Here is a 25,889-nt window from a genome sequence, read left to right as displayed (position 1 = left end):
TTACCACATATTTGCCCTCAACATCAACATGACATAACAATAAACTCAACTGGCGTGTAATACGAAAACAGTAGCAGAAATTACGCACACAGCTAAAAGTAAGAATAACGTAGAGAGCCTATTTTGGCAGCAAGTTACAAGATACACATTGCAGCAAACAGACCGGAAAAACAACAGAGAGACTTAGGTAATATGCTGGATGTAAACGAAGGACACCTAAGAAAGGACTCTTTGAATAATGACAGCAGGAACATTAACATAGGGTACACCACGATGTCTTCCGCCAGGTAAATGCTTGTTCTGTTAGATCTAGTAGCGGTACGAGTGGTGCTGCAGTTCTTACAGTTTTATCTGATGTCATCGCATGTGAGTCGAACGTACATCCACGACATCCTTCATATCGCTGATGTGTAAAAGCGACGTGAAGCAAAGCAACTCCGTTCCTGCATTCTTCAGACTTCGTGCCGAAGCACCGCTCAAGAGAAACTTCGATAACGGCACTGCAGCGGCGTCAGAATTTCCGCAATAGACGCCTACAGCACTGAAGTATGCGGCACAGGAGAAAGTGTAACAGCATTGACAAAACTAAAGAGAGAAAAAAATGGGGGAAGCTTGCACTAAGCACTAAGTCGCGCAAGCCTTGAAACGGCGAAACTGGACGATTCTGAAGACTAGTCTGGATGCTTCGAGGTTGTTTCAAGGCCTTAGCTAGGCGAAGAGGGTTGTTCCTAGGTTGCTTCTAGGTCGTTGCTAGATTTTAGCTAGGTGATGCTAGGTTGTTTCTACGTTGATTCTCAGCGCAGAGAGGTTCGAGTTAAACGACACACAGTCACAGACACGACACGGATGTCCAAACCTCAGAGGCAGAAACTCGTGCTGAACCCAAGCGTTCGCAACTCTCATAGATTTGCGGGCACGTCGTCGTTAGCGTAGGCCGCCCATCGCTTCGGCGTCTTCTCGCAGCCGCCGTTGTCTTTCCCGTTCGCTAGCGCTGCCTTCTTCCTTGTTAGTGGACCAGCGGTGAGTAGTGGGACTTACCCAAGTTCTGCGGCACATACCCGTTTATGATGATGCCAGTTTTCTGTCAAGCGGCACGAGTTTTTGTGGCACATACCGGTTTGTTGGGCTAACTGTTGTCTTCCTCATTTTTATTGGACCAGTGGTGAGTAGTGGGTATTACCCAATATCTGTGGCACATACCTGGTAGGCCACACAGGATAGGCCGCACAAATTACGGCTGCCTTAAATAGCTTGGCTATTAAAAACCGCCAGGCCTGCGAGGAACACGCAGCACTGTTACAGCGGAAGCTGGAAGAGCGGGCTTTCTAGAGCCCGTTGTAAACGCTCTTGGGTCAACTACTACAAGTACACTTGCAATGTATCCACTACGTCCTAAATCATAATTTTTGTGAAGTAGGGAAGCACCCACTATGCAATTATTCGACATTCTGCGGCGAACCGAGGTACCCCCTACACATCTGCAAGCATAGGCGTATCTACCGAAAGGGGGGGGGGGGGCAAGGGGGCGCTAGCTCCCCACTGAGAAATGTCAGCAGGGCGGAGGCCCCCTACTTTCGACAGTGGTCATTAATAATATCTGGGGTTTAACGTCCCAAAACCAGTATATGATTATGAGAGACGCCGTAGTGGAGGGCACCGGAAATTTCGACCACCTGGGGTTCTTTGACGTGCACCTAAATCTAAGTACACGCGCCTCAGACATTTTCGCCTCCATCGAAAATGAAGCCGCAGCGGCCGGCGTTCGATCTCGCTACCTTCGGGTCAGCAGTCGAGCGCCATAACCACTAGACCACCGTGGCGGGGCTCGACAGTGGTCATTGTCGGCTGCAGACTGGGAAAATAACAAGGGAGGCAGAGTTTTACTTGAACGCAGCAATATTGTAATTATGTAAAATAAGTTTCCTACAATTCTGCTGTGACGACTGTCCTCCGTGTCACGACCACGCATTGTAGGCTCTCGCGGTGCGGGCTGCCTATTTCACGCTTTCGGGTATTGCGCTCCAGCACTGCAGAGAAGTATATCGCTCAGCATGGGCTCTATAAGATTACAGCAATCTGTCATGAGTTTATTTTGTCCGGCCTAGCCTGAAATTAAGTAATCGGTGACGCAAATACGGGCGAGAACCAGTAAACGTTTTATAGCCCGATCAAACGCTCTCCTTTTGCAGAAAATTTAGTTTCTTTCTATCAAAACGAATAGCATCGCCACTGCTTCATATCCAAGCTGCTGTGAACGGATGAGTGTGCAGAAGTGTCGAGTATTTTAGTTGTGCCGATCCAGGACAGCTAAAAAAGATTCCCACTTTAGTCTCCAATTAGCCTGCTTCACAAGTTGCTTATCATATGGTAGCCTGCGGCGGTCGCGGCGGCTTGTAACAAGGCAGTGGACTCGGCACATTGAGAAGCCCAGCTTTCAAGCCTGCCCTGTAGCTTGATCTACCTTACCAGGGAGATGATAAGCGTCCATGGTTTTGTGGACTAAGAAGGCGGCCCACCTGCGAAGGATTGTGCCTCTTCCTAATAATGTTTATGTCTCTCTCTACCTATCTGTCAGCAACGACGAGTTCTCAGAGTATACGCGCAAAAACAACTTAACATCGTTATACTACGACTGAAAGTATCTTATACACATATGAATCCCTCTCCACCGCTGCTATAAGTAGCCGCTGCCAATGTGACTGGTGGACAGCCTTTTTGAATTACGTTCAGAATGAGACACTGTATGGCTATTCCAAAAAAAATAGTTATTGTTCAACACAGTGATGCGCTGCTTATTGTGCACACTTTATTAGATGCGTAGCAGTTCTTAGCAGTTCTTTGACTAGCCTGTGTAACGCTGTCCGTCCGCACAAACGCGAGGCAACGCGCTTCCCTCGGCGCAGGTGTTGGAGCAGGGCCAAGTAGATCACGCCGCAGCTGGGCGTTGACGTCACGCACCCCTCGCACGCATCCCTCGCAGGTGCGCGCGTACGTCACTCTCTCCCTCACCCGCCGGAGCGCCGCAGCTGCCGGCTGCCTCCCGTGTCTGCGTTTCAAACAAACGTTTACACCAGTAGACGCTACACCGAGTTTCGCTTCAAACGAATCTTCCAGCGCTCACCGCAGCACCCGCGTTAGCGCCGTTCAACCCGTGACGCCACCCGTGCGCAGCGCTGCTGCTTCGCATCCCATCAGCGTTCCCTTCGGGGAGATGGTCCAATTTTTTTTAGCGCCGCGAGTTTTCGCAGACTTGTGATGTCGCGTAACAAGGAGTCGATTTTATGGCACACCCAAAAATTTAGACTAATAGCGAAGAACCAATGTCGAACGAAACGCCGTATTGAAAATAGTTTATTTTTTTTTTAACATAGTCATGCGTAAGTGGTAATTACGTGGTGGATCACTTACGCGCCATTTGTTGCGTCGTGTTACGAGCAGGTGCTGTGAGCATGGCCCAAAAAATTTCGACCAATCATTAACAGTTAACAACCTATACGGAAGGAAACGATGCGGGGCAGTTTAACATTATAATCGCCCAAATGTTTTCAAAGAATATTTGAGCTTACGCAGAGTGCGTAGGCTATTTACTTGGAGTAGCCGGAGGGGATCAATAAAGAGCCCCTTCACCGCTTTCCCGTTCACCCCCCACCGATGCTGGGAAAAGTAAGAGGGCAAGGAACGACACCTAGCATATAAATTCGTAGTCATTTACAATCTTATAGTATAGACAAGCAGCTCAGTGTGGTTTCTTTAAATATTATTCGACTGAACTTGGTCTTCTTCTTGAGAAAGACTTTATATTAGAGGGCTCTAACAGTACAGAACTTGGCACTCGGCTTATTCTGAAGACTTCTGTGAAGTACCTTTCTTTGTCAGCCACATGTTTTGTTTAATAAGTGAGAATTTAAGGTACTAGAGTCCATAGCAGGTTCTTCATACTCACCGTATTTACAACGCCAAACTGAGACTGAAGTTTGCAGATTTGAATGCGAAGATGACGAACAGGTCAAAGGTGGCTGTACATTTTGAACTTGGCGGTAAAATTACCAAAATGTTATTAAACACTGCTGTGTTGTCGCGGTATAGGGCGGCCCAGCCTGCACAATTTCTTTGTGCAGATTGATTTCAGAATATATATATACTAAATATAGAGTGAGCAACGCCAGCCACCCCACTCGCGGACGAGTTGGTACGCCACTGTCTGCGAGGCGATATATATATATATATATATATATATATATATATATATATATATATATATATATATATATATATATATATATATATATATATATACTAAATATAGAGTGAGCAACGCCAGCCCCCCCACTCGCGGACGAGTTGTTACGCCACTGTCTGCGAGGCGATATGCGCACTTAGTTGAGGATGTGGCTTATGACGATGAAGAATTATGGCTGTGCCCTTGTTCGAATCTTTAAACGACCCACTCTGTACGCAATTCGCATTGTGCGACGCCTGGTTCTTATTTTGCTCTTCTACCAAGCTATATTACATTTGTTAACGCGATTCCTTGCCACACATGGCGCCTACATAGGGTCTTTTTGCGAGGATTTTCAAGTACTGGCGTGGCTCTGTGGTGGAATACTGGGCCCGGGTTCAAATCCCATTGGATCCTGGATATTTCTTTCTCATTTGGCAAGATAGCCGCTACGGAAACCCGCGCGGCGGAAAACCTTGTCCTAGGTCCATAGACTGATCGCACTGAACAATTCGTTAAAACACTTGGCATTGTCTTCAACGCGGTTACGTTAAGGTTGGCTAGGTGCGTAGGATGAATTAATCGTCATGGACGCATCCTATCAGTACAATAAAAAGATTGCTATACGACGAGCTTTTTAATTCCCACCGACGAGTATTGTATTACATACTAGTATGGTATGGAGCACTTAATGTGCCTAAAGTTAGTGTGTTACAAAAAAAAAAAATGTTTCGACTAATTTCAAATACTTCCTTTCTAGAACATACCGCCCCAATTTTGAAACAGCATAAAATCGTAAAAATATCATATCTATATACTCACGAATTACTGCGATTCTACAAGAAGGCAGTACTCCGGACATCGAACACGTTGCTTAAACTCGCGCGCCTCGTCAAGCTGCCCGTGGACAGCTTTTTTTCCGGCCACCTTTTTTCACCGTAAATATTTTTGTGCATGGTGAAAATGAAGTTCTTTGATTGATTGATTGATTGATTGATTGATTGATTGATTGATTGATTGATTGATTGATTGAACTACGCTACCAAAATTGGCTGTTGTGATCTCATAACAACTTTCGCTGCAAAATCGAGAAAACAAAAGGTGGCTGGGCGTAGCGTTCGCGCACTTCTTTGTATGGAGACGTCGCAAGGGGCACCACGAGGCTCTGCTCCATCAATAGGGACACGCAGGCCTCATCGCCTGCCCTCACTGGAGGACTCTGGCGGGAAAGTAAAAGAATGCCACCGTCTCTTGTTTATTCATGTGGCTTAATAGCAGCTGTATCGGCTTGAGAAGCGGAGTTTAGTCAACGACTATTGTTTCGCAGGGTGGCGTTGCGAACGCAGTATCCTTTATTTTAAGACATACGATACGTTATTTTTTGTATCTGGAAAGCAGATACTGATACACGTCTTACGCAACGTATTGCGATAGAGATACAAGGTACACAAACAGTATCTAGCACGCACGTATCTGATACTGCCCAGCACTGGTCCCTAGGAGACAGCAAAGCTACGGATACTCATTGTCTAGCAGTTGATCCTTCGATGGTAATTTTATGCATTTACTGATATATATTTTTTTCATACCTGCCCTTTCACCAGTCACTGCCATGATTTTATTGCTCTCTTGCCTCAAGCGCTTTTACCCAAGGTCTTTTACGCCACTATACAGGCATATATCACATTTAATACCAGTAATTTATCTTAGAGTTAAATTATTATCGTTTGTATGATGCTATTTGGTCATATCGTGCCCGTGCGCCACTAACTCCCATTAGTCAATCAATGAATGAAACTTGGTTTCAATGTGTTGATGGCATTTGTTATTTGGGGCAGCTAGTGAGGAGGCGTGTATTTATTGAGGCTTAGGTTTGGAATAAACGGACTACTTCGCACATCAATATTTACTCCAGAGCTTCAGCAGGACGTTTGTGCAATTCGTTTTCCTATGTGAGCGACTGTTGCGACAATAAAGCAGAGCATTTTATAAAAGCAGACCACAGGGCGTAAACATATATACTGGGAAAAGCTGAGAAAAAAAACCTGGAGGAAGTGTTTAAAGTGCGCTCAATAACCAAGTCTGAAGGTCCCGTTGGAATGAGACCAAAGTTCAATGCGCGGATGCTTATAGTTCCATGAAGTAATAACGCTAAACTGTGTGCTTTTCCATTACCCAGAAAATCGACAGAGTTTGTACGGCGTGGCGCATGTGCTATGCTATCATCGACGACTACACAAACGTAAGCACGAACCTTTCTCTCCTTTTATCATTATTTCTTCTCTCTCTTCTAGAATATTTTAATCCCATTACCGATCCCTACACAGAGTAGCATGCGATCGTTCTTTGTTTTTTTAATAAAGAGTATCTCTGTGAGTATGAACCCAGTAGTGTTACAGGCAAGCCTTGCTAATCTAGCAGCGCAACAAGGGAATCATTCCCCAGAGAAACACACCAAAACGGAGGTCGCGTGTCATTCTTAAAGCACACAATAACGTTCCGTGAAAATGGTCTCTGTGCGGGTAAAATGACGACGTTCGAAATACAGGGGCATATATAGCCAGTGTTCCAATGGTAGAAGCATAGGACTATTTCCCAGCGGTGTTTATAGGCCTGGCTTGGTTTCGGATGAAAAAAGAAAAAAAAAAACATTTTCGCGGAGAGAGAATCAAGTGAGCGTCAGTGCAGACTACACTGATGTTCACATAATATGGCATAATATGCTCTGCTCGGTGTAGTTAAAATTTACACGAGAGTCATTGTTTCATGGTTATCTACGCGCCTAATGCAACCTATGTTGTCTTCTTAAAGTCATGCACGCTTACCGCGTGAAAACACAGGAGCAAAGGCACGTTACTTAACATTAAGGCTAACGTCCTTATAGATATTTTATGAGGCAGCGCTATTCTCTTTTTGCCCTATTTACCCCATTGTAGGTCCACCCACTTTACCTAAATTTGACATGAAGGCGGAGGGTCGACTTATAACCGAAACCGCAGCAAACGCGAAATCAGGCACGCCGTGGCATGGTTACAACATAATGTTTACGTTCCAGCTCTATCTGTTACATATACCGAATTTTCTCTCGTACAACTCGCACCCTTAGCAACGATTCGCAGAAAGTTTTCTTAAAATGACCTCCGCCCAAACCCGCGAATCTAGCTTTCCTGCATGTCTATGAAGGACTGGCGCGAAGCTACCGTTGCACAACGAAATTCAATTTTTTTCCTTCTGTGACATCTTCAATCAATTTTCTTTAAGAAATGTGTTCGCGATTTTTTTTTTTTTTTTTTTTTTTGCCGCGCGACTTCAACGCGGTCGACCTACATCCGAGACGCCTTACAATCGTGTAAATACGGTAACTTCTCATAGAGAAGCTACATATGGCGATGTTCTGGCGGATAGCGTCCGCCGACGAAACGAAACATCGAACAACAATCCGCTTTTTCACGGCGCGCCTGCGCATGCGCTCTCCCCTAGCGTGTCTCATCATCTCGGAGGCTTTGCGTCTGACAATACCGGTTGTCCCGGCCCCTACCAAAACAGAAGAGGGCAGCACAGGAAAATGAAAGAGGCGGATTCTGGCGAGGGGCGGGTGCCGATGCCTCGTTCTCAAGTGTCGCGATAGTAGGTCGTGCCACTTTGCACCAATCGCTGTGTCCGTTTATCTCGTGACAAAGGGATCGCGCTAGCGCTGTCATCAGCAGTCGCCCTTTCAACTCGCTATGGGACGGACGCGTATAGACCACTCGGAGGAAGTGCACCTGTAATTGAAGGAGCGCTGACGTGCACGAGTGGGTGAAAGAAAGGTGGCTGATTCCTCCTTCATAGGAATCGGTATAGCACGAAAGTAAAACGTGTTGTCACAGAAGTAGTTTATTGTTTATAGTGCATTGGTATATGAGAGCTTGTACAATGTCTTTTTTTTAGCGCTAAACCACGATGTTAAGTACAGACACATGTGAGAGACAGGACAGGCGCTACTAACAACTGGTTTATTGCAAGGGTTGCAATGGAATAAATACCACACTGTCTTTTTTTTAGCGCTAAACCACGATGTTAAGTACTCACCAACTCGCCCAACAACAAGTTCTTATTTTGTACAATGTCTGCTGTTGTTTGGCAGATAAAGCATTGCTTGACATGGACGCATCGCACTCACGTTGACGCCTAGTGGCACATCTCCGTACCGACGACAAACGCCCATGATCATGATTTAACCCTTCCGGTAGCTGAAGTTCTTAACATATACGTGGACACCGCATATGGTGAATCCGGCGCAAAGACGGCATCAACAAGCACATAATAAACACTAATCCTCGATATGCACTCCTTCAAAGCATCGTGAAATGCGAAGAGAAACGCTACGCGCGTCGTGTCTTCCCTCTAGCCTGGCCGTTACACAGTTTGCGCAGAGAGCTGAAATCGGTCTTCAAATGGTTCTTGGGACTTGCTTCACCGGCTCAATGCGTTTATACAAAATCGTCAAAACCGTTTCAGGGTCCCTTTAAGTGTTTTCTCTCTAGTCCAGACGAGCGCGTTAGAAGCTTTACACGGAGGAAAGAACCTGCGTCACCGTGAGCGCGCGTCATCAAAGTCATGAAACGCGATCGATCCCTTCCGGTGTGATTCGGCTGCGCGATAGTATTGCAACTGCGTAATTTTAGCGCAGTATAGAGCGCGGCGCCCGGCACGTGGCAGCATCCCGTGGCAAGTAGCGCATCTGATCCCAGCGCCGCACTTAGTTTAGGTCAGCTATCGGCCAGCAGCAGCAATCTTCTGTATTGCGAAAAGTATGTTGTACGAAGCCCCGTCGAAGGGAGTGTCCAAGTATTAAGAGAGGTCACTGGAACAAATGGCAACTTCGGGCTCCGCCTATGAAGTCTCCTAGCCACGCGCGAGTGCAAGATTTCGCTGAGCTACTCGCGGCAGTGTCTCCTTTCCGCTGTATGTGCTTTTTCATCAAGCGCGAGGGGTCGTTCAGGATCACTTGAAAAAAGGAGATGCTCTGAATGTATCGATAGCAGCTGCCTTACTGCAGATGGCACACGATTTAAATTTGACACATCCGTCTGTGGTCGGCAGAGATCACGGACCTACACAGTAGCATGCTCAGAAATTAACGGGGATTAACGCATGTTTCGTGCACGAGAAGGAGGAAACGGACGTAGAATGGACACACCTCTTTTACAGGCAACCGTGACCTATAGCGATTTCTTGTTTATCTGCATGAAGAAGATGACCGAGGCTCTGCACGTAATTTATCCGGTGAGTTCCTTGATATCCTGGCTGTAAGGCCTTGACATTATTGAGTGCCCTCATCGTTGACATTGTTAAGATGGAATACGCTATCGCAGAGGTGGCCACGCCTGCGAAAGTAGCATTCACATTTTAGATAGACCTGTCATAAAAAGTATATATGCGCAAGTAAATCGGGGAGATGAATTAGGGAACGAAAATAAAACCGTATGACAGCTGTTGTGGAGATGAAGCGAAATAGCCCCGATGATGCATGGAATAAACCTTGTATTGCTGTAGTGATTGCTGAAGGTGGTGCCAGGAACGCAGGCGATGTTAGTGGCAGACTGAATTCGAATTATCTCGCCGAGTAGACGCTAGTTACTCGGACCCAGTAGTGCCGCCTGGCCAAGTGTGGGTTCCTATATACCTACTATATACGCTCTTGATCCGACGTGAGTTCCGGGCTGGTAAGTGTGGTCGTCTGTCATTTTGTGCTCTGTATCCCATGGCAGAAAAAGAAATTTCAGGGGTGGGCACGTCGCCGGTGTTCCACCCCTGGCTACGCCACTGCCTCGAGGGGTGCGGACACACGTGCGCTTTAGCCGTTGTTTTGCGTTCGCTGTCTCAGCGAGCCGCAATCCTGGTGCCACAGTTACTTGGGTACTCGCATTTTTCCAGATCCCAAACCTCATGCCACTTTTACGCCGTTCTAGCTTCGAGCTGCCTTATACAATTGGCATCTTGAACCTATATATTTCATCTATATCAGAAGTGGCTTTCAATGAAAAAAAATTCGGCAGATCCCACGAACAGTGGGAATCGATGTAATGCGAATCAGCCAGGAAAGAACTGCATACACCGCCTTGTTTGTCTTTGAGCTAAATGAAATCATTCATGCCATCGCATCTAGTTCACCCTATATCGCATGTTTGCCATGCACGATGGATGCAAAATCTGGTATATACCATGCCAATGAAACGTGTATTCTGGTATATACAATGCATGACCTGTCATTATGTTCATCACGCACTCATGTCATGGCATACCAAATTTGGTATATATCCAGTTAACAAAACGGCCGGAAGCGCACCATGACAGTGTCACGTAAATCATACTGTACATGACATGCGTATCATGGTTTTCATGTTACCACCTGTCATTTATGTTCGTCATATAGTCACATCGCACAATACCAATTTTGGTGTATGTCAAGCTAGTGAAACGGCCGCGAATGCACCATGAGCGTGGCATCTAAATCATGACATACATGACATGCATGTCATGTTTTTCATGTTACCAACTGTTATACATGTTCTTCATACAGTCACATCGCGCAGTACCTATTTTGGTGTATATCAACATAGCGAAACGGCCGCGAGCACACCATGAGCGTGGCTTGTAAGTCATGTCGTACATGACTTGCATGTCATGATTTTCATGTTACGACCTCTCATTTACGTTCGTCATACAGTCGTGTCGTGCAATACTAATTTTGGTTTATATCAAGCAAGCGAAACGGCCACGAATGCACCATTGTGCGTGCCCTGTAAATCATGACATACATGACATGCATGTCATGGTTTTCATGTTACCATCTGTTATTCTTGTTCTTCATACAGTCACATCGCACAATATCAATCTTGGTGTATATCAATTCAGTGAAACGGCCGCGAGTGCGCCATGAGCGTGGCATATAAAGCATGTCGTACATGGCATGCATATCATGATTTTCATGTTACCAAGTGTCAGTTATGTTCCTCATACATAAATGTCTCGTCATACCAGTTTTCGTATATATCCATTCATTTAAACAGCCGCGAGCGCCCCGAGACCATGTCATGTAAATCATGCTGCACATGACATGCGTGTCATGATTTGCACGTTAGGACCTGTCATTATGTTCATCATGAACTTTTGTCACGCCATACCAATTTTGGGATATATGAAGTTAACGGAACGGCAGCAAGAGCCCCAAGGCCGTGGAATGTAACTCATGCTCTTTATGACATCAATGTGATGATTTTCATGTTATCACCTGTCATTTATGTTCGTAATAAGGTCATGTTATGCCACACCAATTTTGGTATACTTCCGATTAACGAAACGGCCAGGAGAGCACAAAGTCGCAGGCGGCTAGATAGATAGATGAACGTAGATGTGCAAGATGTGCTTTTTCAGTTTTCAGCATTAGTCAGTGTTCTTGTAGTCCATGAATCCCATAACACAGTACGTGGGAAGTCGTGCGGGCGCGCGATGTGCTCTTCTGTAACTGAACATTGTCAAATTGGCAATACTTTAAAATAGGGCGCTTTATCCTTTGCCAGAAAGGCGCTGTCATGAATCGCGCGAGCGACGTTCCAGTCATTTGAGGACGCGTCCGCGCCACAGTTATTGCGGAGCGAACGCTCTGAACGCCGTCCTTCACCTGTGTGTTGCTTTCATAGCCAGCGCTGCGCCGTTTGTTTTCGTGCGTCTCTGATAGGTGGCAGCACACTGCAAGCGAGTTTGCTGAACGTTTTGAGAGCGAGATGTTCACCGAGACCAGACGTCTCTGTAATTGTAAACATCGTGACGCGGAGTGGTCGAAGTCTTTCGGCGGCGAAAATTCTTCAGACTGCTTCCTGCAGTGATGTTGAAAGAAACCATCTGGACGACGGGAGTTAGCACTGGAACTAGAAGGCTGTGAAAGCACTGACAGTAACAGCGACGATGAACGATCAGGTGCTAACTCACGAGGAGCGAGTTGCACTTCATGTCTCCTCGTGCGTTAATCTTTTTTTTTCAGGCTCGTAAGTCAATGTATGTATACCATCCTTGAGCGAGATCAAAATAAAAACATAGTTTTTCCTGTGCATTGCATGTAGCGCAACTAATTTTGGGTATCATGGAGCACCGCAAGCCGTCGACACGCTCGAGCTCGACTAGCGGAAGCGAAATGGTTAGAGAGATGAAGCGTGCAGTCACGGCTACGATCCACGCAGGGGCGTAGCCAAGGGGGGGGGGGTTGGGGGGTTCAAACCCCCCCCCGAAATTTTTCAGTTTTGCTTGCGTATATAGGCACGCACACATACAAACGCACGCACGAACATACATAAAGTATGGTTGAACCCCCCCCGAAAAAAATTTCTGGCTACGCCCCTGGATCCACGCCTCTCTGCTAAGTTCACCTGTACTTCACCGGTACCTTCCAAGCGGCATTGTTGTTCAACGAACTTTCGCAACGTCGAATCCTTCGACATTGCGAAAAACATACGTGTGCAATCTTTCAATTCATGTTTCGATCGTGCTGATCGAACATGCAACATGCGAGTGAAATGAATTGCACACGGCTAGAGTCTGAGCATGGCTGTGACACAAGCGCTACTGAATGGGTTGTTAAATGCTTGTGTTCCGTTGAAGAAGTAACTCCGCGTTCCTGACTGCGCAAGCAATGACGACGGCGTAGTATATGTTTGGTAACCATCACCACGTTAAGCGTGCGGTCCCGCGCAGCAGCGATGGCGCTACTCGCTAGCGGCCAATCCGTCAGGCAGCCTCGATACGTACGACCTCGGAGTGCCGTTCAGGTTCATAGGTCACTTCTAGTACATGCAGTTTTTTGTAGCACGCACAGGATTTCGCAAGGCATCGTTGATGCACGGTAACGGAGCCTAAATATAACCTTTCACACCACGGCAAATAATTAGGTTGTGAGTATTTAGCACTTTCCGTCGTTTGGGAAAGTATTTTGGTCTCATGTCCATTTCAGTGCAGCTCGTGACCTCATCCGGTGAAAGTGGCGCGGCCGTACGTCAGCACGTCCTATCTGTTCTCATGCTCACAAAGTGGTTTACCCTCCTCCGGGCGCCATATTGAATCGCACAGTGCGCAAGCTAAAGTTCGTGGGCATTGCTATAGTTAGTGGCCATATTTCTTAAAGTTTGCTCGAATGCGTGATTATGGGACATTGTGAAGTGTGTTCTAAATAATTTCATTGGTGTTCTTTTTTTCTTACATATGAAGCTGTACATACAGCTGTACAAGCTCGACGCGGACGATATCTTCGATTCGTTGAAAGTAAGTTGCAAGATGAAGAACTGCCAGGTGGCCAAGAGTAAGCCGACCAGTATGAACGGACGATAGCTATTTTTTGTGTTGTCGCTGTTTCTTTTACCTGTTTCGGTTCTGTTGTCTTCGTCTCTGCTGGCCTTGCGCTTTGCTGAGATGAATCATTGCTGCTTGATGTTCCGTTTATTCATTCATCTGTCGAAGTGCCTGTGAGCAGCTCTATGCCTTATTGATGAATAATTTCCTACATAAACAGCAGGATGCTAAAAGCGAAACAGTTGTAGACAGAACGCGGGAAATTTAACAAGAAGAAGACGAACTTTTTGCCAGCGAGCGCGTGAGCGCGTTGGCCCAGGAACCAAGGAGCCATCGTGAAGTTCTGGGCTCATGCGGGCGCGTATAAGCATCTGAGCATCTGTGTGAGTTTCTAAGTCCGTGTCGGCTGTCCTGTTTGCCATATATTTTATATTTCACGTCGTTAAAAGCAGGAGGCGACGGCTGGGAGCTACCGTAAAGAGACGTGGCTGGTGGCTACCGACAGGAAGAACAGCCGTGAACTACGAAGGCCTTACAGGTCAGCTGACCAACAAGGACAAGCTCAAGTTGAAGAGCCCACGCGAAGGGCCCAGAACACCAAGCTTACACAAGAGGCAAGTGCGCTACTTGAGAATGATGACGCGACAGTGCGATAGATCGACTCGATGTACGGGAGGCTAAAGAACAACCAGGAGGAGCTGAAGAAGACTGGCGATGAGATGGAGAACCACAAAAGTGCCGAGGCGGAGTACACTACATTTATTGAATATGAGGACAACGCGACCCGCAGGTTAGCGGAGCTCCAGAGCAAACGCCGCGAGTATACCGAAACATCTGCAGCGTTACGCCTATCGAAGTTCGCGACTTGGCGGCGGCTATGGGACCTGCTGAAAGGCCAGGAGCCAAGTTACCAAAGCTAAAAATTATCCTTTCGCTGGTGACTTGCCCAAGTGGTACGAGTTCAGATCAATTTCAATTTATTTGAGACATAGTTACATAACATGAAATATGTCCACGAGGCAAGGCAAAAGGAGACCCGTATGTCTCCTGACGAGGCCTTCACCCCGAGAAATTCTGGGAGCAATTCGATGTGATCATTAACCGCAACGGAAATCTTACAGCTACCGGCAAATTTAACTACCTGGGGCTATTTTTGAAAGGAAACGCGGCTGCAGCTGTAGCGGGGCTGCCTACCACCGAAGCGTGTTACGCAGACGCATTAGACATGCTAGTTTCTGCGACAAAAACCGCTTGGAGCAGAAATATATATCAAGGCTTCGAAGGCTTATTCCTGTGCGTTCTTCTAAGGTAGGGACCAAAATCCGCAAGTTGTATGACGATGCGCTCATTAACACGTGGGGACCGCAGGCGCTTGGCGTTAGCAAATCGCCTTTCTCATCGATGCTACGCGACGTTCTTCTGAGGGCATTGGCACATGACATAGTAGTAGCCTATCACAGATCTTGCGCAACACAACCTGCAAGTTCCGCCAACAATGTTCCGCATGCCACGGAACCAGAACGTCTGCTTCATTCGTGTGCATTGTAGTGGAGAGTCTCGAAAAGAGTGAATTTGGAGAGCAGAAAGGATGCGATGAGGTGGCTCATCCTAACAACAACGAGAATCCTCTCTTTCACAGCGGGACCCCAATGAAATCACTGCTTCATTGTCACGTTTCTACTAATCCTACGAATTTGGGCTGCAATTTCTGCAAATCGACGCAACATTTGATGGAGTCATGCAGTATGAAGTTTCCGCTTCCGGAGAAGGAGAAACTTCTTTCTGCCGACATGCGGTGCTTTTGATACACCAGGAAATGTTACCGCGCATGGGGTTACAAATGGAGAATTACGTGCTTCGGCTGCAGCGGTCGCCATGCGTCTAGTATGTGCGCTCCAGATAAGCTAAGGCGAAAGCCGCGTGAAGAGTTAAAAGTGAGCGGTGAACTCTCCAGACCTGAAAACGAGAAAGCACTGACTACCATAGAAAAGTTCGGGTGGACGTTTCAAGGGAGCACTGAACCCTCATCGTCTAAGACATCTGACTCCCGATTCCTAGACATGGCCAGCCGACCAGATAAGGCAAACCTTACAGAACTGTGCGAAATAATCTGCAAGGAAAAAGGAAGACTAGCGCTATGAGACCCGACTAGGAGACTGTGTTCAAACGTGCGAAAGTCAGAGCCTGGAGCTTGCCTTCCATGCTAACCGTGAGCGAATCATCCAGTAGAAGCATGACACACTGTTAGAGGTACACGCTCACCCGCCACGGTGGTCTAGTGGTTAAGGTGCTTGACTGCTAGAAGAACTGATAGCTGGGCCAGTTGGTGACAATACCTGAACATGTTTAACTTAGCGCAACGACGACGTGGACACAAGAGAAGAGGAGACAAACCACAGCGCTGACTCGCAACTGAATATATATTAGAAGACATGAACGAGAAAAGGACACTTCAACCGTCAAACCCATGTGACACACAAAACCAATGAAACGGCAGGTCAGCTTACATCCTGAACAATAAAGAGCCTCACGCAGACCACGTGTAGTCTCCAACACCAGAAAAGTTAAGATAGCGTGCTATCAAAAACCTAACCTCGCTATCATGTAGGGCAACAGAAGGCAAACTAATGCGCTGTTCTCCCCTTTTTCTGATATTATAAGTTTCAGTTATTTCTCGTGTGGTTTGATCTCGATGTGTCGATAGCACTACAGCCTCATGAAAGATGGGTGCGCAATGGCACTGCGCAACATGCTGGGACACACGTGAGTATACATTCCGTAGCAACGAACGCCTGTGTTCCATCAGCCTAACGTTAATGCATCTACTATTTTGGCCTATGTATACACGACCACATGAAAACGGGAAAGGATACACGATACCCTTCCTACGCTGTACAAAGGGAGTCACGTGTTTAGCCCCACAGCCATCTTTAACGAACGACTCCCGACGCGGTTCTGAAGTTTTCGTTCAACCATTCCACAAACCCTATTCAACTTATTAGGTGACGAAAAAAGTACACTTACTCCTCGTCGTTGCGCAAAGTTAAACATGTTCAAATGCTCGACTGCTGACCCGCAGATTGCGGGATCGAATCCTGGCCGCGGCGGCCGCATTTTGGATGGAGGCGAGAATGGTAGAGGCCCGTGTACTTAGATTTAAGTGCACGTTAAAGAACCCTGGTGGTGAAAATTTCCGGAGTCTCTCATAATCATGTCGTGGTTTTGGGACGTTAAACCCCAGCAATTATTAAAAGTAGAAGCTCAGAGAAGCCTGAATGCGCAGCACACTTCCATGGAAACTAACATAGCAGAACTGCGATTGAAGTTGCGCGAGGAGCAGACTGCTCGTGAGCTGGTGCAGACGGCTCATGCAACCACGCTCAGGAAACTTCAACGCCTGCTTTTTGAAGAAAGAGTTTTTCGTGGGGGAAGCTGCTCAGGCACGCGCGCCGAATGAGTACGAGTTAAAACTGGGGAAGTTGGCTGAGGAGTCAGACGAGGCCCGCAAACGACTTCTTGCGTCAGAAGAATTACAGGGACACACTTATACAATAGTGTTCAAAAATCAGCAGTTCGTCGTCGATCAACGGCAGGATGAATTGGAAAAGGAAAGAAGCAGCAAGGACATACCGTGAACTGTCTGCACAAGGAGACGACAGGAAGAGAGGCGCAGATGGCTAGCCTTGAGTGCAGTCTGGAGAGGCTGCTGAACACAAGATCAGTTGCGAATGCAAGACCGTTCTGCCATCAGCGGCGTCGAGAGTGTCTCTCGCAGCTCGCCCAAGGAAACGGATTCTTAGCTAGTAACGTTGCTTGTTGGGCGAGTTGGAACGAGTCAGTCATAACGTAGTTCAGCGCAAAAAACAGGCAACAGACGAGTAAGAGGACAAGGACACAGCGCATTCTTCCAACTAAAGTTTATTGGATTGGAACGCATGCACTTTAGTTGGAAGAATGCGCTGTGTCCTTGTCCTCTTACTCGTCTGTTGCCTGTTTTTTGCGCTGAACTACGTTATGTCTTAGCTAGTACCGTGGGGACCGGAGCTAACATTATAGAACTGCCTTCCCAGCACAAGAAAACCTAAGCGTGAGGACATCGCTGGGCCCTTTTTCGGCAAGAGGCTCCAGTCTCCACGCCAGTGGCGAGAGAAGCTTCGGCAAATAAGAGTTCGAAAAGTAGAAAGATGACAAAGACAGCTGAAGGCTGCATTGAGGAAACAGAAGGATCAACGCGGGTCAACACAGAGAGCACCTGACCGCACAGACGAGACACCGCTTTGCGGCAGGGAATATGTTAAATTTCCCGGGTTCTTCCTAAAAGAAGAGCACGAGCTTTGTGCCAACGAGCGCGTGAGCGCCTTGGTCCAGGAACCGAGGAGCCATCTTTAAGATCTGGGCTCTTGCGGATGCAGTTCCTAAGTCCGTGTCGGCTGTCCTGCTTGCCATACAGTAAACCCGAAAAGAGAAAAAAAAACGTCGTACAGGCAGGGATGGGCAAAGATATTTTGAAATTGTATCGCGATGCCATACAAGATACTCAGGCTAGAAGTGTTTGAGATATAGATACAAGATACTACAACACTGACGGTATCCGATACGATAGATTCCAATTGTATCTTAAGATACTTCGATACATTCGCAAATTTGTTTTATATATCTATATAATGTAGCACCAAATGCCTATGCACGGAAGTGTTCGCTTGAAAATGTATTAAATGCGACAAGTTTTGTTTCATTTCAATGAATGTGTGTTAGTCAGTATCTCAAAACTTCTGTGCTTCTTGCTCAAGGTATATTAGTTTAATTCGGAAACAACTTCTTGGCGTTGCTTTAGTTATTTAACATGACAGCACTTTATACCCTTCGATGATAGAAGTTTTTGCTTGTCGCTTTTGTAATTGATGGGAGTCGCTACTGTGCTTGCCTACCAGCTAGCGGGTTGCCATATAATCATAAGAACTTCAATAAGGAGCCTCCGCACGATGGTACAAATACCACTGTGGCGTTCTACCTTGCCGGTAAACGTATTATGGTTTTCGCAATAACGGATCAACCGACTGGTGTACGTCACCAAGAACATGTGCCGCCCAAAAACGATTCAGACGTGTTGTGAAGTGGCACGAAGTGCCACAGGACACCGCCGCTATTCAGACTAATGCCACGTATAGCTCCGATTACCTGGTGATTAGTAATAGTGACAAACTTTATGCAAGCCTAAACAAGGAAAACAAATATATCTAAGTAAAATAGAAAAGCGGCTGCGTATCAAGCACAGCGAATAACCATAGAAACACGATACAGGCAGCACCCCAAAGAACTAATAATAATTGTTGAGTTTGACATGTATCTTCGATACTGCCCAGCACTGGGTACAGGAATGCAGCGAGAAAAGGAGAGATTATTAAAGGACATAAATCAGGCCAAAAGAAACTACGAAAGCTAAAAATGTCAAATCCTGTCCGCGGCGCTTGCATTTCGATGGATCAGACATGCTGGAATTCCGTGTAGTGCACGATTTCTGTGCACATTAAAAATCCCCAGCTGGTCGAAATTTTTGTAGGCTTCCAGTACGGCGTCCCTCAAAGGCTGAGTCGCTTAATCTTAATCAACCAACAAAACCAACCTTAAAAGGTCAAGATCATAACATAAGCTATGTTGGTGCTTGCCAATATGCGTACTAACGTACAAGTTGCATTTATCATACTGGAATTAAGGATGACAGGGCGAGGCTCGCAGAAATATGTACGTGATAATAAGCGCGGACATGGCTAGGCGTTGTAAATTAACTTTATTGCGATAACAATTACATGAGCATATTCGAGGCTAATTGCTGACGTCATCGTCCTCGTCATGTTCCCTATAAAGTGCAATTCTATAACATCGCCGCGCGCGTCGTATGTACTATATGCGAGCAAACGCTTACAGAGTCCGCAGACGGGCTCGGATCAAGCAGAGGTGGAACGCGCTGGCCGGCTTCATCGGGCAAAGAAGGCTCAAGGAGTGCCATTGGAGGCGGGGGGGGGGGGGGTGGCCTTGGTCGGGCATCAACTGCGAACTTTGAATGACATCAGAAGGCGGCTCTTACCCCTATACGTGCTGTGCCTCACTGCTCACTTTGCGTCGAGGCACCAGGCAGCACACGAAAACCGCTTCGCTTACACTGGAGCGCCCAGTGAGCGAAGCGGTTTCAAACATGCTAATGCGAGAGCGCGCAATGTCCGGAGGTAGGCTGAAAAGTCATGGCAAAAATATATGTCCTCAATTAAGCTCAATCACATCGGAAAAGTAGTGGGATCGTCAGAAGAAGTTTCGGGGAGACTATTCATCATATACTATTCCTTTACTCACAGGTCCAGGCATACAGACAACACTACAAGAAGAAGCCGACGTTCTAGGCGAACAAATTTATAATATTTCTAGCTCAGCTAGTTACTCTGAGCCATTGTCAGGACCGCATGCATTATTATATGCTTTCCCACGTGTCACTTGTGCCTATGAAAGCTCTACTGAAAATTTTCAGCAAAATATGGGACAGAGGCGTTATGCCAAAAGCATGGAAAAACGCAATCATAGTACTTTTCTTGAAAGCCGGGAAATCACCTACATCTTCCGACAGATACCGCCCCATAGCCCTCACAAGCTATTGGCGAAATCCAATGAAAGCGTCGGAAATACAAGGATAACTTTCACTCTTCAAACACAAAATCTACTTGACATTTACCAATGCGGTTATAAAGGGAATTGTTCAAATGCAGACCATCTTGTCCGATCAAAACACGAAATACGATACTCTTGTCTACATAAACATTGCCTTATATTTGTTTTTGACGTGGAAAAAGCGTACGACACTACATGGAGATCTGGAATATTGAGAGATTTGGCTGATTCGGGGATGTGTGGGAAAATGCTGAAATGTGTAGCCGTCTCTGTGTCAAATCAAACTTTCCTAGTGCGTCTAGCCACAACGCTTTCACGTATATTCATCCTAGAAAATGGTACGCCACAGGAATGTACACTCAGCATAACTATCTTCGTCGTGAAAATCAACTCGATAACGAATACGAATTTCGTGTTTGAAGAGTGAAAGTTATCCTTGTATTTCCGTTATCCCCTCTCATGCATACACAATATGTCGATGATCTTGAAATCTCGTACCGAGGATCGAACATGGTAACTTGTGAACGACAAGTTCAAATCAGAATAAATAAACGTACACAATTGACAACCGAAAACAGCTTTTCTTTCTCTGCCGAAAAAACTGTTGCTCTGGTTTTCTCCCAGAAAACGAGCTTATATCCAGACCCTGTCCTCAAGATGCACAAATCTGTTCTGCCAGTTAAAAACCAGCACAAGTTGTTGAAGGTTATGTTTGGCACGAAGCTCAATTTTCTAGCACACATAAACACTTCGAAAACTAAAGCAAATAAGGCACTGAATGTGCTTCAAGTGTTGTCACGGAAACGCTGCGGCTTTGACCGGAAATGTCTTTTACACATATGTCGATCCTCACTGTGCAGCAAAATAAACTAAGGTTCTGTAGTATATGGATCAGGAATGCAATCGTACCTCAAGAGACTAGAGCCAGTGCATAACCAAAAGCTGCGCTTGGCAACTGGCGCCTACAGCGCACCCCCTGTAACGAGTCTGTACGTCGAAACAAATGAGCCACCCCTAGAGCAAGGAAGAACACAACTTATGGTGACGTACGTGCTCAGTTCGACCGTCACCAGGACATATTAGATATATTGCTCTGAAGTACTGCAACACAAAAACACACCACGCAAATAAACCACGAGCCATCAAACCTCTCAAACTTTGGTACGAAGAAAAGGGTCACGAGTGCAATTCGCAATGCCCATAGACTGTCACGCCACTGAGCGGATGTCAGGAGAACCCCGTCGAGGAGGGTTAGCAGACTACAAACTGACAGCTCGGGCAGCCGCTTCCTTGTTCGTATATGCTAGTCTGATGGTTAACGCGTTGACAGGAAAGGAACACTACGACTTTGCATTTTCCTGCATCGGTGAACGATGCCCTCTTCTATTACTGAGCAGTCTCAAATTGGCTGTACCTTAATATAGGGCGCTTTATCCTTTGTCAGAACAGCGTTGTTATGAATAATCCGAGTGACGTTTCAGTCACTCGAGGATGCGTTCGCTCCACGGCTATTGTGGAATACGGCAGTGATGTTGAAAGAAATCATCTTGAACGACGACAATTTTTCACTGGACATGGAAGGCTGTAAAAGCACCGGTCGTGACATCGACGATGAAGATAAGCTTCCAACTCACGAGGAGCGAGTTGCACTTCATGTCCCCTTGTGCGTAATGTGTTTTCACGCTCGTAAGTCACTTTCGTTGTATTTATTGTAATATATCCTTCAGCGAAATAAAAAAAAAAGTAATAGTTATTCTTGTCCATTGAATGTAGCACAACTTATTTTGAATATTATGGAGCGCCACATGCCGCTGCAAGCTCGACCTCGACCTGCCGAAGCGAAATGGTTAGAGCGGTTAAACGTGGATTCAGGGCGACAATCCACGCCACTTTGTTAACTTTGCCTCTACTTCACCGGTACCTTCCCAACGGCACTATTGTTCGAAGAGCTGTTCGAAGAATTCGCAACGTCAAATTCTTCGACGTTGCGGAAAGCATGCGTGTGTAATCTTTTCGAGATTCGTGTTTCGAGGTGATGATCGAATCTGCAACATCCGAGAGAATTGAACTGCGCACGGCTAGAGTCTGAGCATGGCTGTGACACAAGAGCTACTGAATGGGATGTTGAATGCTTGCGTTCCGTCGAAGAAGTAACTCGGCCTTCCTGACAGCGCAATGAATGACGACGGCGTAACCTGTGTGGATGCCATCGACACGTTGAAAATGCGGCCCCGTGCAGCAACGATGACGCTACTCGCTGGCGGCCTATAACTGCGAGAAATCGAGAAATCCGTCAGGCAGGCTCGGTACGTACTACCTCAGAGTACCGTTCAGTTCATACGCCAATTCTAGTACATGCAGTTTTTGTAGCACGCACAGGATTTCGCAAAGTATTGTTGATGCACGGTAACGGAGCCGAAATATAGCATTTCACACCACGGCAAATAATTAGGTTGTGAGCATTGAGCACATTCCATGATTTCGGCAAGTGTTTCGGTCTCATATCCATTCCTCACGACTTCTCCGGTGAAAGCGGCACGGGGCGTGTGTCCGCACGTCCTATCTGTCCCTATGCTAGCAGAAGGTTGACCCTCCTCCGGGCGCCATCTTGAATCGCACAGCGCGCCACCTACAGTTCGTGGGCATTGCGAATATCCCAGAAGAGGCACTTAATGTTGCAGAAAAGCCATCTAGATTACCTCCTTGGTGCGAGTTCACACGTTTTCGGGACTTTTCTGTGACGCACCTTAAGAAACGGCACCGCACAAGAGCACATAACAATTTCGCTCGGTACAAGAAACATACAGCGCCCCCAACGAGATTTACACAAACTGTTCAAAGACACATGACTACGTGGGATGCAGTGTCGTATGAAGAACATGAGAAGAAACTGCAAGACTCGCGCTATTCGTTTATGTTTTTACAGCTGAATTTGAGGCTGCATGGAGGATGTGCAAGAAGTTGTAACGAAAACACACACACACACACACACACACACACACACACACACACACACACACACACACACACACACACACACACACACACACACACACAAAGCGATCATCTACACGATTACCTAAGTGCTCTCAAAGCCCTCAATTTAAGATCCGAGCGAGAACCTCTCATTGGCGTCATCCTACAAACACTTTAACGTGTAAATCTAAACCACTCAATTCATTTGGCTGGGTCCCAAGTGACGTTGGGATCCCGGAAAAGAAAAAGCGGACATATGGACTGCTAGTGCCAAACATCAAAGTGTATCAAATATAAAAGTACCTTTCAGAGACGGGCGTCAAGCTATTCGCAGAGTTCTGAGTGACAAATGGCAAAGGCAGGGGAACATCAACTATAACAACCAATTGTACCTCATCAAACCGGTACTAGGTTAATAGAAAACCTGCTATCACCAAGAACGCTTGGCTGAGGTTAAAGTAGCCAAACTTGCAATATGGCACACACACCTCACACATAGTTATCTACTCACAAAAGAAGCACAGTCAATATGTGAAAACTCTCACGCTCCACTGAGAGTATTGTACATTCTAATACATACCCACATACTGAAATGCAGAGAGAGAAACACTTTAACGAATTACATAAAACGCACATACCTTTACACCCAACCTTCATTTCAGGGGACGATGCACTTGTGCCTCTTGCAGATATCATGAATTTTTAAAATGAAGTAGACCATCTCAACAAACTTTATATAAAGCAGGTTTTGCCCCTTTACCTTTCACCGCTGTAACACCTTGCAACACAGCCCAAGTCGCTTTTGTGCCAATAAACCCAAACAAACTAACAGCATTGCAAATGTTGAGGTATGATTTATGATCATAATCAATATCAGTCACAGCATTCGCAAAGTGACAACACGTGGAGGGCGTTGAAGAAACCACCTCTCAATATATCATAATGATAATGACGGCTTTCGCCTTCGAGTCGCATTAAGCGAATGCATAAGCGCCCTGTAAGTTTTTTTCTTTTTTCGTTTGACTTACCAAGTCACCTACAAAGAGAAAAAGACACAGGTGTTGTGTCCGTTTATTTATACGAGCTAAATATGGTAGTAGGAACAAGCAACAGCACAATGATGCTCAGCGAACATGTCATGAGGATTTTAGCTGGCGGCAGATATTACCGGTTCCCCCCTTCCCCCCCCCAAAAAAAACATTCGTAGTTGTGCAACAGCTATGTTTGCCATGCAGCTTCCTAGATATCAATACAGCTGTTTTTTTTTTCTCTTTACAGCGCTGCGGTGGTCATCTGCTGCCCAGAGATGGCCGTTACATGATGGCAGCATTTTCTTACATCAAGTATTTCACAACTGGATGAATATTCAGAACATTTCAATGCCAAAATGAAATAATTCTCCAGAGCACTTCGAAAGAGAATAAATAAATTAGGTATGGAACCCTTCACAGTGAAAATGTTCAGTGACCATTGGCTTCTGGCTTGCCTAACTCTTTCGTCACCGTGCCTGTGGATCAACGGTTACTCGAGCGCGCTCAGTGAGAATTTAAAAATACGGACGCTCCTGTTAAAGCCCCTTGATCTTGGGAAATTACCGCTATTCATTGCACTTGCCGCCGCGCGCGCGCCCTCCTCTCTTCCTCCTCGCCCCTTTCGCGCCCTCCCGTTCTCCACCGCTTTTTCTGCGCGACGATTGGTCTCCTTAGCGGTTGCCCTGAGAGACTCGTGGAGCTTGAATTTTGCTGGTATTTTTCTTTCGCTCGCGCCATTTTTCACCGCGGCTCCGCGTAGCGAACGTTGCGGACGCTTTCTTTTTGCGCTGTGTGCTGGCGCTATGCCGTACTGTTGCGCCTATAACTGTAAAAACCAGCATACAAATGGTTATGCACTTTTTATGATACTGCAAGGTAAGCGTGATGGCGTGCGCAAGAAGCAGTGGCTGCACATTATTGGCCGAAAGAACTTTGTTTCGACACAGAACAGTGTTCTTTGCGAGGTAAGCCGCCCTTCTTATCGCTCGTGTCAAAGCATTGCCGAATGCTTTGTTTAAGATATTCTTCTGGCTGCTCATCAACATTCTTTTTTTTCTTGGCTATTTTTCGTTGCATAAAAATGTGGTTCTCAATATGCTGAATATTCTGCTGAGACTCCATCACTTCGCATGTCGGCGACTGTTATTTAGTCTGCAATGCACAATCTGCTTTCCGCTGCGAATAAGCAAATACGTGCCATGATGCAGGTTCTCGATCGCGCTTGTCGTGATTGTTAGGATCCGCTTAACGTGAAGGTTTGGTGGAAAAAAATGGACGAATAACCCTTACTGGCGCTGGCTTCCAAATGAGTGTTTTTTTCCAAGGGGGGGGGGGGGATTCACACATACAAAAAATGGCACAAATGCGATCCGGTGCAACAAAAAAAAGTCACAGTTTCGCCGCACCGGCGAAGCAATGAATGCGATAGCAATAAATTGGAATATAACGCGAAGAACGGAAAGCAGCTCGAAATTGCCAGCGCGTCGCTCGAGCCCAAAGGACGCACGAAAAGAACGCACACAGGACTAGCGCGAACCACCTGCGTCACAGCTCGACATTTGAAGCGCACTGCTCAAACATAAAGCAGGACGTACGAAACGAACGAACAGGCACACACAGGACGAGGGCGAACTGTCACAGTTGTTACTTATTTCTGTTTGAACAGCGCGCCCCTTTCGCAA

General features: G+C 46.3%; 1 protein-coding gene across 1 annotated transcript in view; it reads left to right on the top strand.

Annotated features, from left to right (window-relative positions):
* The window catches only part of LOC119390629 (uncharacterized), a 111,751-nt gene extending 87,190 nt beyond the window's left edge, over positions 1-24,561 (top strand). Inside the window, exons 3-6 of the mRNA XM_037658238.2 lie at positions 6,399-6,461; positions 9,413-9,487; positions 13,463-13,516; positions 24,455-24,561. Of these exons, the coding sequence (XP_037514166.2) occupies positions 6,399-6,461; positions 9,413-9,487; positions 13,463-13,516; positions 24,455-24,538 (276 nt within the window). The 3' untranslated portion in view covers positions 24,539-24,561. The remainder of the gene's footprint in view (positions 1-6,398; positions 6,462-9,412; positions 9,488-13,462; positions 13,517-24,454) is intronic.
* Positions 24,562-25,889: the final 1,328 nt, after the last annotated feature.

This window comes from Rhipicephalus sanguineus, chromosome 4 (assembly GCF_013339695.2).
Source record: "Rhipicephalus sanguineus isolate Rsan-2018 chromosome 4, BIME_Rsan_1.4, whole genome shotgun sequence".
Classification (NCBI taxonomy): Eukaryota; Metazoa; Arthropoda; class Arachnida; order Ixodida; family Ixodidae; genus Rhipicephalus; species Rhipicephalus sanguineus.
Note: the sequence above shows the minus strand (reverse complement) of the source record. Positions and strands in the feature narration are given on the sequence as shown.